At 39.5% G+C, this 16570-nt stretch overlaps 1 protein-coding gene across 2 annotated transcripts; it reads right to left on the bottom strand.

Annotated features, from left to right (window-relative positions):
• Nucleotides 1–5287: 5287 nt before the first annotated feature.
• On the bottom strand, nucleotides 5288–15166 carry bmp5 (bone morphogenetic protein 5). 2 transcript variants are annotated; one of them, XM_076974126.1, is made up of 7 exons: nucleotides 14107–15166; nucleotides 10473–10665; nucleotides 7899–8047; nucleotides 6979–7176; nucleotides 6403–6518; nucleotides 6199–6309; nucleotides 5288–6057 (listed from the first exon to the last, which is right to left on the bottom strand). In XM_076974126.1, exons 1-7 carry the CDS (start codon nucleotides 14591–14593, stop codon nucleotides 5908–5910), a joined length of 1404 nt encoding a protein of 467 aa, XP_076830241.1. In that variant the 5' UTR covers nucleotides 14594–15166; the 3' UTR covers nucleotides 5288–5907. The 2 variants fall into 2 exon arrangements, with proteins under 2 accessions (XP_076830241.1, XP_076830242.1); XM_076974127.1 differs by having other exon boundaries at nucleotides 5289–6057; nucleotides 6442–6518; nucleotides 14107–15163.
• Nucleotides 15167–16570: the final 1404 nt, after the last annotated feature.

Here is a 16570-nt window from a genome sequence, read left to right as displayed (position 1 = left end):
TCAGTAGAAGTGTGTGACTATTCTCTTTTTCATCTTAAGGATGAAACAGATGTGAGGGGAAAAGCCCTTTATGGGGAGCAGGCTTTAGTTGAGCATCAAAGAGATTTCAAGCCATCAGATAAATCCTGAAAATGGACTGAAACTACAGAAAATTCAGTCCAGATTAAAACTATTTTCATTGTCCCATATCCCACACCAGTTCTCCCTCCCTAAAAGTGAATGAAGAGATTCAAGCTCTGATTGCAGCATAAAAACTTCATTCTCCTCAATCCTCACATTTTCCAAAAGTTCTGCTATGAAGCAGTAACGGTGGTGAGTCAGAGCAGCAGGATATTAGCACTGATTACATATAGTAGGCCTTAATTTTTGTCAGTATTAGTGGTAACTGCATAGACAGGCTAACATGGGAAAGTTAGTCTGGTACAGCAGAGGTGGCAGAATGCTGTACAGGGACGAGATCCCAGGCAAGTAGGACAACTGGACCTGAGACATGGAATGGAAACCAGCATCCTTGACACAGGATGGCAATGGGAACTAGAACAAAACCCACTACATAATGTGCTGTAAAACCAGAGTGATGATGAGAAACGTAGACTGCAACTCTTGGACTGGGCCAAAGGATCTGTAGCAACCGCACGTGAAGGAGCTACTGTGGTAGTTGGAACCCATGACCAGAGGTGATGTAGGGTGTATCACTGTAAAAGAAACCAGGATAGGAATGAGTAGTACAGCGGACTGGCTAAACGTGGACTCTGCCTTGGTCATATTATTTCCCTTCTGGTCAAGAGTAGGCAAAAGCCTGGAAATGATGGAGGCTAGTTTAGCTTTATCAGGCAACTGTAAAGAAGGAGCTGTAAAGTAAAGGCAGCTGTAAAGTAAAGAGAACACTGTAGAAGTAACACACCCACTCCACATCCACCAAGAACTTTCACATTCACTGGGGAATCCTAGAGTGAAGAAGATGAAGTGGACTCAGGAGCAGTTTTTGAGAATCTATTGACTTTCTCTCTGCTCAACTATTCACAGTAGTGTCTGGGTCTAGTGGAGGAACTGAGCTGATAAACCTCTCTGCTGATGTGATTTAGCGTCGTCTTGAGCATTTCTGTTGTTCCATCTTCTGTGCTTGTAGCAGAAGTGCATTCACCACAGTCTGGATTGACAAGGTCTTCTGGAACACAACGATGTTTGAGGCGAAGGGTAGAAGAGTTTACTGGGTCTCAGAGGATCGAAGGGCGCAAAACACATGCAGACAAACATAACACAGGTGAATCCATTATCATTAACCAAAATCACAGGCAAGAGCAAAGACAGGAAATAAAGAAACATGCCAGAACCAGGGACAAAATGGTAGGATGCCGTATTAATGCAAGTTAGCTCATGCAAGATCTCAGGATGAACTTTATGAAACTGGGAAACACATAAGTCTTAATGAACTACTTAAGCCCATGAACAAACATATTCAAAGATGATGCATTATAAATGAATATCTCAAAGCTAAGTGTTGAGTGAAAGACCATTTTATTGAAGATTTGGTCTATAATAAAAGAAATAACTAAGTCAAAACGATATCCTGAGGAATGAGATAAACTGAGGAGAATGTTTACAATATAATGCCAATCATCATGAAATAAACCCATTGTGATCCTGGTACCATAGCTTTACAAATATGCTGCATCCTGTTCTTAATTTCATCTCCCATTATGATAAAAGTATGATAAAATGACTTCATACGTTGCATGATGGATGGACTATAATGTAGTTACAATATAGGCAATATGCTCTGAGAAAGAACTCTTCAACTATTCAAGACAAGGCTCAGTATTCACATATCTGTGAAATAAGTGAAATATGTAGACAGATGTTTTAAAGATGTGATGTGCCGATTGATTAATTGCACTTTAAAGGATACTATGAGAAGATTTGCCTCCACACAAGTTTGACCTCCGGTGGGTTTTATCCCAGTCCTCCTTTGACCATTTGATGTCAGTTTGAGCATATCGTTTACAAGTCACAAAATGCATAAACTGAGTCAGAGGGCTGCTGTTGGGTATATTTCATTTTGGGAAACACAGTATCTTCTCTTTTGCTAAACACCCACCCTGCTTATGTTAAAACACTTGATCACAGATCAGCAACTGTGCTTTCTCCAGCCCACCTAGTTGAAAGAACTGGTGCTGTTTTATTGAAAAACGATGCCACATAACCTCAGTGTCATGTTGCAGCATTCATCTTTATCCTTGGAATTATAAGTGTGTTAAAGGTGGTTACGTGCAATGAGGATGAAAAGAACCATTTTATGTTAAAAAAAATATGCTGTGCAAGGTTAATGGCACGGAGAGCCTCTTCTAATCCCAAATATGTTGACTATGGCTACAAAAGTAAACAATGCTGAAAAACCCAAACCTCTTTCAAATATGAGGTAATATTTTTGTCTGCCTGCCTCCTTGAAATGATTCTTGTGTTCTTGTTCAATGTGCAACGCAAAAGACACTTTGACACGGACTGCTTTATTTAAGTATGGAACAAAAGATGAATCAGAAAAGGAATAAACTGCACATGGAGACCTTGAAATACCCTCTCCGTCAGCAATCTGCTGGGCTAAACATTTCTGTTTGATGCTGTGGTGTACAGGTGCTCCTTTTTACACAAGTCACATACAGAGTTCCATTCTTACATTCCATTTTACAGCTAAAACAAATGTGCTCTGAGCACATTCACACGCACTCCTGGCGTCTCAACGAGGACGCATTCTTTCAGTTTTGTGTTCTTGGCCTTGTCCCAGCTAACATGTAAAAATGTGACCCAGATGGTCGGGCCATTGACAGGATACTGACTGAGCATAACGGAAGGCTACAGAGCCCACCCACAGATCCAAATAAGAATATCGGAAAGATGAGTAAGGCAAACTACAAAACATTTTGATTGGATATTGTTTCAGCAACCTTGTGGTCTAACTGTAAGTTGACACCATGAAAATAAACTGTCAGGTCAAGGAGAAAGGGAGAGAGAGAGAGAGAGAGAGAGAGAGAGAGAGAGAGAGAGAGAGAGAGAGAGAGAGAGAGAGAGAGAGAGAGAGAGAGAGAGTAGAATGAACATGGAAAACATGTACTTTACAATAAAATGACAGAGGTAGAATTTCATAAAATTACCCAGTGTTAACTGGAGTAAATGTGAAAATAAGCTGTGATTGAACTCTGCTAATTAAATTATGAAAAAGAAAGAAAGGAGTGAAGTAGCTGATCAATCATCATTTAGATTGTGAGGCAAGTAACACTGTTGAAATGTTATTCTATTGCTAACACAGCAGGCACGAGTTTTCAGATTACTGTTTGTTCATTTCAATTATATACTAATCAAGCTTGCCTTGGCAAATTAACCTGAAGATCTTCAAGTGTGATTGTTATCTTTGTCCTTCAATTACATTGATTGCATACAATTCTATGATTGAATCTGACTGTGTGATTATTTTATGTGGTTGTTGTGGTAACCACCATACAGGCTCATGCATAACATACATACCCTCACAACTTTGGCAAAGCTTGCACTATCCTGACGAGTAGCAGATTCTTGAAAGAAAAGCTCATTACTTGTACAATCTTGTAAATATTCCCAGAAAGCTGTGTTGTCCTTTCTGTGTTTTCCATATGGATTCTAAGTTACTTGAACATGTAGCTGTAACTACTTAAATTCAAAACTGGTGGCTTTCAGTGAAAAAAAAAGAAAGAATCGTTCGTTCATGGTTTCATTTCAAGCATGTCAGTTCTCATGGTCACAATATGGTAGTGCAAAAAAAAAAGAAGTTCTGGCAACTGACCCAGTATAACACACGTATCAACCAAGACGTGAAGTTCATAAAGCACAATGAACTCAAAGAGCACGAACAGAGCCTCGATTCAAGGTAAAACCATGATTTACAGAGCACAGCCCTAACACTGTGTAATTCAGCAGGCAATGTCCCTTGGTGTTATGGCTTAAGAAACCCCAAATCCAAATATTACTTCACTTTGACTTTCCTGGGAAGTTTAACAGCTGTTTAGAGAAGCTGCCATTTGAGTGTGAGGGGAATAGGTCTCAGAACATCTCTGACTCATTTCAGATATTTCTACAGCTGCATACGCGTGTCCATGTACACATGGATATTGAGAGAGTATCTCAAGAGGTTATAGAACTCTATATCAGTCCGTTGTCAGTATGGTGACTGGTCCCCCAATACCCTTTCATGTGGGTACAGGCTTAGGGCTAAGAGGTCTGCTCATTGGTGGAGAGTCCCCTAAAATAGGAATCCATTCATCTGGACCCAGTGTTACAGAAAGGAAGACATTTAGCAGAATTGGAAGGAATCCATGATATTAAACAGTAGATGGGGTTGTGAAGTGGCAGGAGTAATCACACAAGGCAGCAGGCCACAGGAATGCAAACCATCCACAGCGCCAAAAGTTAGCAGGTGGCCTCTTCTATTCATCCCACGTCAACACTCTTTTTCAGACTTAGCCTGCTTAACATCTGGCCGCCTCCACCGCTGCTTTTAATTAAGTGAACTACGGTCACTCGACTTCCCGACACACCATGAAAAATGTGACACAATAAAGACATAACCCATGGGTCAAAATCCAGAGAGGGGTCCATCTCAGAGGGTAGTCTACACTCACAGTGGGCAAGCATAGCTGTGTGGATGCATGTTAAGATCTAGCCTAATCTGTTTGATTTGATGTTATGCCAGTCCTAATTCAGAAGCGTAGATGCAAGACCAAATGAGGTGAAACCAACTGGTGTGAGTGTTGGTGCAAACAAAGGAGTGCTGGACCTTACCGAGTAACACAGGTGGAGTAAGGTGGTAACGGCATAAAGGTCAGGGATTCAACACACACTGCCATGCTACAGGTCAAAATGCCACTGTTACTGTTAAAATGCTGTCACTCTGGATAAGATTCCATATTCTGAAAATGTAAATTCTATAGGGCTGTATTTATTTATTTTTACTCATGTAAAAGTTCATTAAATGGGAGTGGAGAAAAAAATCAAGCTTTCACTGTAATAAACTTTGATATACTGTCTTTACTTTAATTTCTTTGCTTCCTTGATTTGGTTCATTTATTTACTTTAATTGTCTTACTTACTTTTTTGTTACTTTACTTATTTCTTTCAATAATTTCTGTGCTCACTGCATGTCAACTTTTACCAAAATGCCTTGCTAAAGCACAACAAAGAAACACATGAATATCATTATTTGAAAATATATATACATATATTTAATAATACATAAACATTGTTCTAATACAATAAAGTGTTGAAAAAATGTTTTCCAAAATATATTACTCAATTACTAACTTAAATGTTATACAAAATTCAGGAGCATCTTTAAAGACAATCACCTCAAACAAATGTTCCCTAGGTTCAAGGTTCACTCCAGGTTCCCTAGACACATGCATTCACTGATATCTGAACTATTATCAGTTTTTTTTAACCTTCTGAAAGTCACTCAAAATGGTACTGTGTTGAGGGGGGAGATTTAATCGTACTACATGACCATATTTAATAATCCTTTTCTATGACTTACCCAAAGCGGTCAGTTCCTCAACTGGGTCATTTTAGTTATCATTTAATAAAGTATTGTAAAAAATTCTATATTGGACATGTATCTGCAAGTGGTAATTTTGTTCTACATAATGTTTAGTAAAACAGTTATTTCAAAGTAAAGACAAATAAATAACAGCATTAATGAGCTAATATATACATAACACTGTACATCAAATGTCAAAATTATCTATTTGGTATGGATGGAAGTCCAACAATATCGCAGAGAAGCAGTTTATACACAGATTTAACATAACATTCAATAGATGGCAATGTAATTTAGCCATAGACCAGGCTGGAGCTGCACCTGCCAGATGTATATGCACTTCACCCTCAGTGACACCCACATGACCTGACTACCATGTTTCGGTATTTCTTCAGAATTACATTGGAGCTGTCGTCAAAGTACAGCACAGATATAGCATTCAGCTTGGTTGGGGCACAGCAGGGCTTCGGCACATTATCAGGAAACATAAGATGGACCTGTTGTTGCAAGACCAACAAAAATCAGAATCAGAATATTCAATGATATTAAATGATATTATTATTGACAAATGTCTCATTCCAATACTTGTCTCAATTTTGTAGCTATGAGATATTGTACAAGCCGTTAACGAGACTCACCAACGTCTGCACAATTGCATGATTTGTTGCGTTCATATGTGCATTGAGTGGGAATGAACATTCTCCATCACAGTAAAAAGCTGCATAGCCCTCGGGAGCAATAATCCAGTCCTTGGGACGAGGGAAAAAAAAATGAATGAGAGAAATAGAGAATGATGTTTAATCAACAGTCTACACACATTTATGTTATACATTATGTCTCACTTTTTCTTTAAGCTTGGCTGACATGTTCACACTCCGTACCTGCCATCCTAAGTCACGAAAGCTCACGTAAAGCTCGTGCTTTTTGCAGGCTTGCTTCTGGTCACTGGTGTTTTGATCTAGATAAAGACACCAAAAGGCTACCATCAGTTTCAAACACCAGCGTAGTCATTTCATGTTGTTTAGTCTACCTCTGCATGGGTGGGCTCCAATAATCAACCCTCATGGGCATTTCCTCCACATTTTCATCCTCCAGAACGGCTTTAGACAATAATGAAATTAGGTAAATATCCCAAATGATGGCATGCTCATGTTACCAAACTCAGCCCCTGATAGGTTGTCAGAAAGCAGCTCAGCAACAAGTGGGTTCATGAATCCCATGCCAAAAGAATGACTACCAATGTGTAAGTGAGGTTGTTTAAGACCCTGAAACCAGAGCTTTGGAAGTGTTAACTGCTATTTAAAAAAAAAAAAAGTTCAACACTTCAGTTTTAGTTTGCTGAAAAAGCTTCGTGCTTCTGAAAGTGTGTGATGTCTATATTATAGGCACAGTGGAGCGTGTTTTACAGGACGCTCTACCTCCACTCCTGTGAGCCTGCGAGGTTTTCTGTTGACTTCTACTTTTGCTTTTGCTGTGATTCTTCCTCTTGCCCCCGGTGGCCCTCACAGAGCGCAGCAACACCTCACTGGCTTTGAAAAACGCCACGAGAAAAGGCTGCTTGGATTGTGGCCCACTCCTGCCAATGATCCCAGCAGATTTCGTGTTGATGCTTCGACCTGAAAGTGAAATCTCAAATATGTCAATTACAGATGTTGCATATTTAATTCATTTTCAAGTCTTTTTTTTTACAGACTTAACCATAAAGTCTACACCAAACATTTACATGTCTTGATATACGCTGATGGCTACACACAAACCCTTGGGATTTCCAGCATATTTTGCACACAGTTCAGCACTTCAGGGAAAAGGGATGAAATATGATCCTGCATAACATCTTTATGGCATTCTGCCATATGCCCCTAAACCAGGAGGGATCATGGGGATAATCCCAGTCCATTACACAATCACTCTGCACAGAACAAACTGGTATTGTACACATGTAAAAACTCATTTAAATCTGGTGCATTTCAACAAGAAGAGACAATAAAAACCTCTTGATTAACTCTATTGTATATTTACTCAGTGTAATGCATTATAACCATAGTATGATGCTAGTAATGCATTATAACCACAGTATGATGCTACCAGGTAACTCAATTTGTGGTAATTTGTGGATGCATAATGTCTTTTCTAAGGCCTGCACCTATGAAGGAGACCTGATTTAAGTTCATGTAAATAAATACTTTTTTTTTATAATATACATACCAAGGGTGCACATTGAAAAATATCATTCATGGACACCATTCATGAATTTTAACTTTTAAGCCCTTCCCCCTTTTACAAAGCCCTAGCAATAGGGTTTACAACACTTCATAACAGGCTCATGTTATTGTCTTACCATCCATGGTCTCCACGCAGAGTTGAAGGCCCATGTTCTGCTGTGGGTTGAGCACCCAGTGGTTACTTGTGGCTGTGATGTCAAAGACGAGCCATCCTCCGTCTGAGGCACGGACTTTCTTTGAATCAAGCAAAAACGTCTCAGCATCCCTAAACAACACATTTAGATTACAGCTGTAAGTGTATTACAAATGACATATAATAACAGGACTGATAAAGCAGATAATTGCTTCCAAACATAAGCATCAGTATACATGCAATCATGTTGCACTCCGAGCTGTCCTTTGTCATCTTGGCTTCAATTTCATATACGGGCAATTTTGGTTAATCTGCTTAGTAATGTTCCAGAGCAGCCCGTGGACCACACACTGTGTGAGCAGATGATGCACGAGAATAGAGACTACAACAGGCCCACACATGCTCTGTGCACACGTACTGGTTCTGATCATACAACACAAACAATGTGCTTTTCAGTCCAGGACTTTCCTTTCAAGCAGCTATTCTTTGTCTTGCTTGATTCCAATAATACCCAAGAGGTCATACCTTTTATCTTTTTCTTTACAGTTACTGCAAATTACTTTGACCTGAAGCAGCAGACACCCACAGAGAATCCTCTTTCTGCAGCATAATCTTGGTCTTACTTAAAAAAAAAAAAAAAAACAGGTGCTGAGTTGTGAAACTCTTTATCAAAGGAAATCCCAGCTAGGAAATGAGGGACTGAATGTGTGAAGGTCTCAGGCTCAGGCCTCTCATAAAAGCAGAAGAGACTGGTGGTTCTGGGGCCTCGAATGGCCAAAGTTGTTTCAAATCACCTTCTTGGTGCCTCAGGAGAACCATATCTCCACCTCCATCTCCCCATCACATTCACACCGCAGGAGTACAGACCACAGCTATGGACTGCCCATGTACTACATCCTCTGAGAAGTCACGGCTCTCTCGCTGAGAACATTATAGCTGTAAAAGGCACAGGTGGCTTGAAGGGCATTCTCCAGAGATGTGGCTCTCCTGCCCGGAAGACCACTATTAGGAGCAGATGGCTTACGAGTGGTTTGACAAAGCGGCGATGACGTATCGAGAGCGATAACTGATGGGCTTCCGAGACTTCACAAGTGGGAAGAACCTGCAAATGACCTGTTAATGGAAACACTTTATCCCTGAGCTTTATCAGGGAGCATGTATGGTGAGACTGAGGCACAGCAGGCTCAAAACCAAATGGGAGTCCAGGAAGAGGGGTGACTCAGTCCCCCTTCATGTACACGCTCTGCCCTCTGCGTAGAACAAAGCAAGACTGAAGTATGTGGGCAAGCAGTGGGGTGCAGGACTTTGATGACTGTAAACAGATTAGATACAGCATGAACACTGCGGACTAAAGTCCGTATTATAGCCCGCGTGTCATTTCAGAGTCGGGGTTGTTCTCCGCGTGCCTGTTGAGTGTTGACTACCACTATATATATTTTTTGCTGCGCAGCAACAGTGCTTCACCAGACCCCCCCCCATGCTCCAGATCTCATAGTCCAGGTCTAGATGGCTTGCACTGCTAGGATAAGGACCCACAAAGCCACGAAGCATTCCAACTATTTAATGAGTTCATGGTCAACGATCATATCATATTACATATTTACAGTGTTGTATTTCTGACTTGCATGAAAACAAGGGACATCCTGACATACAAAAATGTCAGGCAACCAGAGAAATATACAGTGTATTTTGATTGCAACATTTTTCACTGACATTATTTTGTTTTTTTAGCATATAATAAAATAAATGATGATACATCTATTTCACAGACAGGAAGCAAAAAACAATTCCAAACCAATGTTTGGGAATACTAAGAAAGAAAAGAAAAATCTTCACCGTGGGTATATATCCAAAACCCTCCATGGGTTTGTACATTTTCATGCCATTTCTACTCTCCTTGCTCGTTGTTTATCTTTTCTAACATGTATTTTTCAGAGCGAGTCTATATTAGTTGACACATGTAGGTAAAGACCATTGTCAGTATTTCAATGGTGACAAATTATGTTCTTAAAACTTCCTGAAACGCACTGCTTAATCACCACTAAAGAAGACTCCAGTTTAGACTCCAGACAGACTCCAGACAGACTCCAGACGCACGCTAGTGTAAACAGGATGTGCTTTTATTTTCTGCCTGATTGCCTGTCCAAAGTGTTTTACAGATCAGCCATGGTTTTAAAAGACATTTTCACATTTTCAACAGGAGAAAATGCGAAACAGAATTTCACTTACAGGCAGAAAATGTACTCCAGTCAGTACTGTCAGAGTTTTAAAGACCTTAGACAGCATCAGGAATTTGAATATTTACATTCACCAGTTAAAAGCTACAATTTGCATCCATCGCAGGTTGCTCCAAAGAGAAACAATATAAATCTTTTCCCATCTAAATCTTGTGGTGTGTAACTTGAGCGTAAAAATATAGATGCCTATATATAAGAAAGTGCGCCATTATACAGTAACTCCAACTGTGTTAAATGAACTTGACTCAGTGAGTGATTAGGAGTCCTGCACTAATAGAATAATCTATTTAGGAGAAAAATGTGTAGCTTCCTGTACTCACCTGTTTTGATATTCCTTGATAACTTGGTATATTGAGACCTTAAGTGTGACATTTTCATATCTGCCATGACTCTGATCTTTATAGATGCGAAATTCAGCGGCAGTCACGGCCTCCCCATCCGGAATCTGGGTCAGGTCAAAGCGGAACTCTTTATAGTGTCTCTTCTGGTGGGAGAAGTCTCTATCCCTCTCCACTGCAATCACAAAACACAAACCAAAAACAACAATTAAAAAACACATTAGAAAAATCGCATGGGATTGAAGTTCTTTGGTGTCTCACTTTTGCTGAGTGTTCTTTAGCTGGCTGAGCGTTCGCTGCTGGAGGGGAATTTCATAGTCTTACACATGTGAAGCGTCAGCACTGGGTTTCTTCAAGGAAATGGCCATAAATCAAAATTCTTTAACATTATTCGCCCAATCTAAACATTTTGACAACCAGCAAAAAAAAATGCAATATCCACTCCATTAAATCAGTCAAGTGGGCTGAAGTAGCATTTTCAGGGCCGTGATCCTTCAGGATCCTCTCACTATGATGAATGGACTGCGTGTTAAGGAAAACAGGCCTCCACTAATGACACACTGCCCTTCAGCTTGGGCAAGTCCACAAGATAACGCTTTTGTTCTTGCAGACAGACTGACAGTAATCACATATTCCACATATTTTCCTCACAGATGTTTACCTTTCATGAAAGGTGACGTGAAAAAACGTTACTATAATATCAGACATAACAACGTTACTACTAATACATTTGAAGTTATATTACATTTTGAACATTTTCTTAAATATATACTACCACAGGAACAACGCTACAGCGGAGGAACAGCTGAAACAACATGTTAAAACGACTCTGATTTATATGAAGCACTTCATAAACGAGGAAAGTTACATCTATCCAGAATCTGGTTGGGCAGATGTGTATAGAACACTATATCATGCAGGTCTTAATAGACTACAGTGATAAGTGCTATCATACTTAATGGTCTTCTTAAAGCACTGAAATCATGCATGCAGCCATATAAAAGGCCACACACCCCACCAGCCCCCAGAATAAATAGTGCGGAGTGACATCCGAGCAGACAGCACTACACCTGAGGAGCAGCTACAGCAGTGTTGCTGGAGTGTTTTCACCCCGCCGTGCCAGTGAAATAGTGCAGCCCCGTTTCTCTGATAATTTATCTACAGTGAAAGTCTGTGGTTACTTAACAGGAAGAGGTCAGGGGCCAGGCCCGCGTTATACCAGCTGGTCAGGCTCAACTTCAAGCCTGGCCGGGTAATTAACAACAGAGGTGGGGGACACCGAGTGTGCCAGGCCATAGACAGCATGAGATTCAATCATGGGATTAATTAAACACATAAGCTGTTGGAACCGAACCTGCACCCTGAGCCGTGAGGCTATAAGTGCAGTTTAGCCTAGCAGGAGAATTAATAGAATTAGTATGTGGCTCCTGTGTGTCTTTCTGTTTCTTGTTGTTTCACATATGTATTTTTACTACCCTATGAAAAAGTCTTAAATATTCCACTGAATATTTTTATAACTCTGAGCACTGAAAAGGTCAAGGTCAAAGGTCAATGTTTTTGATGTTTCCTGCTTTGGTTGGAAGTTTCAGAGGTATTATTTCGTTTAGGACAAAGATTATAGTGACAATTGATTTGAAATGTTATATTTAAATCTGGATTAAAACGTGGTAATTTTCAACTCATTATCGAATATGCCTCATTCTTCAAATAATGAAAACATTGCAAACTAACACAAGTGTTAATTAAATATGTGCCATTCTTAGCCAGTTGATAGCCTTGAATACTGTTTAATAGAGTATTGTGTACTGTGTGGATGGATTTGTTTGCTTCTATTTTGCACCACTCTAAATTAGGGGACCTGTTCTTTTAAAGTGGACTGTGTATACCCTCATGGTTCTAAGTGAAAACATATGTAGTGTAGTCATTGTGATGGCTTCCTCTGTGGGCCACCTTAACTGAAAAGTTTCAAAGATTCATCCAGCATTTCGGTCCTCCTTTTAACCTTATGTCAACACTTATTGATATTTTTCTTCTGGTTTAACAACCTCTGAATACAATAACTAATATAAACAGCATACATTGTTTTTGGTCTCATGAACTCAAATTTTACATACAGTTATACATGCAAACATCAACTTATGCTCATGCATTCTTTTTTTAGAAAACCAACTGTTCACACAAGGTCTCAACCAAAAACACGCTACCCTTTCTCCCAGTCCTGTCTTTCACAACAGGAAATAATTAAGGCAAATGATCCACAGGTCAGACAGTCATTAGATAGGTTTGTATGAGGTGCAGGAGGAGAGAGGTCACAGCTACTGGAGCATTACAGTGTTAATCATGCTTATCATCACGGCTCTCTAAAAGCATGCAGCATTCCAGCAAACAAGCCTGCAATAAAGACCTAACTGCATGAATTCAACAAAACACTCCAGCATGTTCCAGAGAATTTAGTTACCATTTCATGCTTTTCCCCACTTACATATGTCCCAAATAAACATGGGATATTAAAAGGGAATATTTTATTTTTCAAAGCAAAATCATTTGATATAATAACAATCTTTAGAGGTTGCTTCTATTTCATCTCAAACCTGCAATTGCATCTGTTTCCAGAGACCATACTCTTCTACTTTATATAGTTTAAGGAGATTTCAAGGACATACTGCATGTTCAAGGTTAGGCTATATTTTTATAAGTAACATGCTATAATGGAAGGTTGTAAAAATATATATAAGATCTCCTGCTGTTTTAACGTCTAGATTATTGCACAGGACAAAACACATTTGGAAGAGAAAGGCAGAACAAATGTACGTCCACAATCAAATGAATTCAAATGAGCAAAGCTATAAAACAGGATTAGATTAATGCAAGTTCATATGTAAGTTCATATGGCAGTTCATGTAGCCAAGAGATACAACACATAATAGCAATGTTTTCCGTAGTAGGCAGGCAGATTACAATTATACATACTGTATAATTGCCATCAACACCTGCACCTATTCTAATAATAATCTAACCTTTTTTTGTAAACTAACATCTAACATCCAGTCAGCGTTTTCTTTTCTAATTCTTGCATCTTTAAATACAAGACTACTATTATTGAATCAATTACTTAGGATAAAATTATAGATTTTTAAAAGTATTAACTCTCAATATAATATCATTATTTCAATAAAACTAACATCTTTTGAAAATAAAAACAGAATGCCTCGAGGTTCGTTTCAAAACAACGCTAAACTTCGTGACTGTTTAATGGTAGTGCACTTTCAATATTATTCTCGGTTAATAGTGTCTTTCTTATATAGTTTTTGATCATTTAGTTAAAAGCAACATATTTTAATAAGTTAAGTCCCGTTAGATTGACCGAAACATTAAGTTATTTCCTAAGTGGTTAATAAACCATGAGAAATACAAATCACCTAAAATATGTAGTAAAAAAATGCATATTAAAAACTTTTTCGCAATATCACCTTTAGCTCTATGCATTAGTTATGAAAAAGTGAAATGTGCGCCGGCTCTTCTAATGTTTCATATGTGACATGAGCGCAATGCGCTATACAGGAGAATGGCGCAGAATAATCACACTTACGCATTACAATCCTCAGATCATACTCACCCATGTTCACAAAACTCATAACCATATCGGCATCGTTCAGAAAGTTGGTGTCATGAGAAGTAGCCAAAGGACTCTGATTTGTCAAGTTTGCGGCACGGTAGGGCTGCGCCACGCGAGAATATCCATGTGGAGACCCATAGAAGCCTTTGCGCGGGTTTCCAAGCGATTTTCCGCTGAGCCCTTTCTCAGTATTCTCCACAATTGCGTCCTCCTCGTCGGTCGTCATAGCGTTGTACAAATCTAGCATGAAGAGGGGTGCCGAGGATGCTTGTTTTCCCGGGGAGAAGGGCCTAGGACGATGTGGTAAACCCAGAATTGAGAGGATTTCTCTTTGAATCTCTCGCCTTTCGTGGTTACGCAACCGCCTGTAAATAAAGCTGGAGTGTACATGGTTGTCCCCTAAACCGCACTGAACACTCTGAAGAAAACCAAGACAACTCCACAGAAGTCCAAAGGCTGCCCCTTCATAAAGCGTCAATATCTTCATAGTGACTCTTATGATATCGGTTCACCATGCAGATCTTGGACTGTTGATACTCTCCATTGCAACGCCTCAACCATTAATATTATTAATGAGCGTTTTGTGTCTGATGTGTTGTCTTGGTTAACAAGAATGAAAAAATAACAATAAATGAAAGCTGTATCCGTCTTCGATGAGAAATCTTTACTTGCTGCTCTATTTCCAACCAAAACGTCCAAAACGTCGATGTGCCTCAGATAGTTTAAGGATGTATCATCTCGCATTTACTCTTCAAACCACTGGCGTTGACGCGCTTTGATCTACTGTAGCAAAGTGGTGTAGTGGCGCTCATCTCTCACAACTCTGCTGTTGCATAGAAGTTGGTTCTAATAAGGAAAAAACAACTTACATAGAGCTCTTTCAGCTTGTGTAGTGCTCGAAGAGCAGAAAGAAATGACTCATGTTGGTCAAGATGGAGACACTAAAAGGGCATGTGCGTGCAGCTCGAGGAATCAGTGTTCACTGCTCAAACTAGTGGAGGTTGCAGCGCCAAAAGCCCACATCCTTTAAAAAAGTGTTGAAACCAGTAGTCCGTCCCACACTCAAGAGGATTCACATCAACCTCTAGCGGTCGTATGAAACATCTTTGACCTGAGGATGAATGTAGGTCCAGCCTGAAATGAGAGACACTTGATATTTGAGCCACGTGGTAATTAGGCGCAGGTAAGGTCCGCGGGTAAACACCTGCGCTTCTTTTCCCAGTGTGCTCGACCATACGCAACGCAGCCTCTTCATTTGCTTAACATTTTCCAGAACATAGTACAATCGGATTGTTTGGGAAATGCACACATAAACAGTGGTCTGGGTGGTTTCGTGTGATCCTAACACTTGTTGCTGAAATATCTTGCAGTATAACGTTTTTGCCCCTAAGTAGATCTAATGAGATACTATAAAAGTGGACATACATCTTTAAAGACTGCATGAAGAGAGTGGAATGTAATCTGATTAGTTCCGACCTTACTGGGGAAACCCGCCTGAGGAAACAGGGCCGTGGCTGTGTTATGCAGGTCCCCCATTTATGGAAAGTGAAGCGTGCTTGAAAGACCAACTATTTGTCTTTAGCGAATTAATCAGCCACGAGTCTTGATTGAGTGCGGGATTAACTGCCGTTATTGAGTAAATTCCACGAGGTAGTTTATATCACTTTACTAAGTAACCTCGGAGAAAGCTGAATCTATATTTAAAAAAACAATCTGCTGACCAGATGTTGCAGTGTTCACACTTGATGGAGATGAATGTTCATATACAATGCATGATAATGCTTGATTCCTACTTCGAGGGTAAAACAGATTTGCAATCCGTAAAGTTAAACAAAACAATGTTCTGTAAATTGGCCAATCAAGTCGTTTATGCAACAGGCCTATATGTTCAAAATGTAGAGACTTCTTTTGGCTAATACTGTCTCTTCCAGAGTCCCAGACAAGGTGAGATTACAATAATTCACCAGGTGTTATACACGCATATGATTGTTAATTTCAGAAAATGGTTTATTTAAGGAGTTAATTGATTTATAAGTGCAATCGTAGTATGAAGGCTATAGCCCAATCTCCCAGGTAGGGTTGTTAGTGGTTGCCTGTTGATAATCATTCTGTCTGTCAGGAAATTTCAGTGAATTGTTCAATGTAGCATTTTAAATTAATGAAGTGTGTTCCATTTACCACTATCTGCCATGCCTGCTTTTGTGAAAGAATTAATGGTAAGTGTTTTTCCTCTTTGTTTTTCATTATTCAGTATTAATTTTCAATTGGTAATATTTCTTCTAACAATAATGTACAATGTAGACTATGGAAAGCATACCACCACTGGGGCTGGAACGCCTGTTTATAGGTTAGGAAAGTAGGCGATGGTTTGACCAGGAAGGACATATATTTAATGTGCAAATGGGTTATCGAGATTGAGAATGAAAAAGGATTTGGTGTTTAAGGACATTGTATGAATGTTATA

This window comes from Brachyhypopomus gauderio, chromosome 15 (assembly GCF_052324685.1).
Source record: "Brachyhypopomus gauderio isolate BG-103 chromosome 15, BGAUD_0.2, whole genome shotgun sequence".
In the NCBI taxonomy this organism is placed as follows: Eukaryota; Metazoa; Chordata; class Actinopteri; order Gymnotiformes; family Hypopomidae; genus Brachyhypopomus; species Brachyhypopomus gauderio.
The sequence above is the reverse complement of the archived record's forward strand: the minus strand, read 5'-3'. Positions and strand labels throughout refer to the sequence as shown.

Excerpts from the sequence above, each read along its gene's own strand:
- bmp5 (XM_076974126.1), bottom strand. The coding sequence starts at position 14,593 with ATGAAGATATTGACGCTTTATGAAGGGGCAGCCTTTGGACTTCTGTGG. Across the intron at positions 10,666-14,106 it reads TATGAGTTTTGTGAACATGG|TGGAGAGGGATAGAGACTTC; the intron begins GTGAGTATGATC and ends TTGTGATTGCAG. Across the intron at positions 6,058-6,198 it reads ATGCAATTGTGCAGACGTTG|GTCCATCTTATGTTTCCTGA; the intron begins GTGAGTCTCGTT and ends TTGCAACAACAG.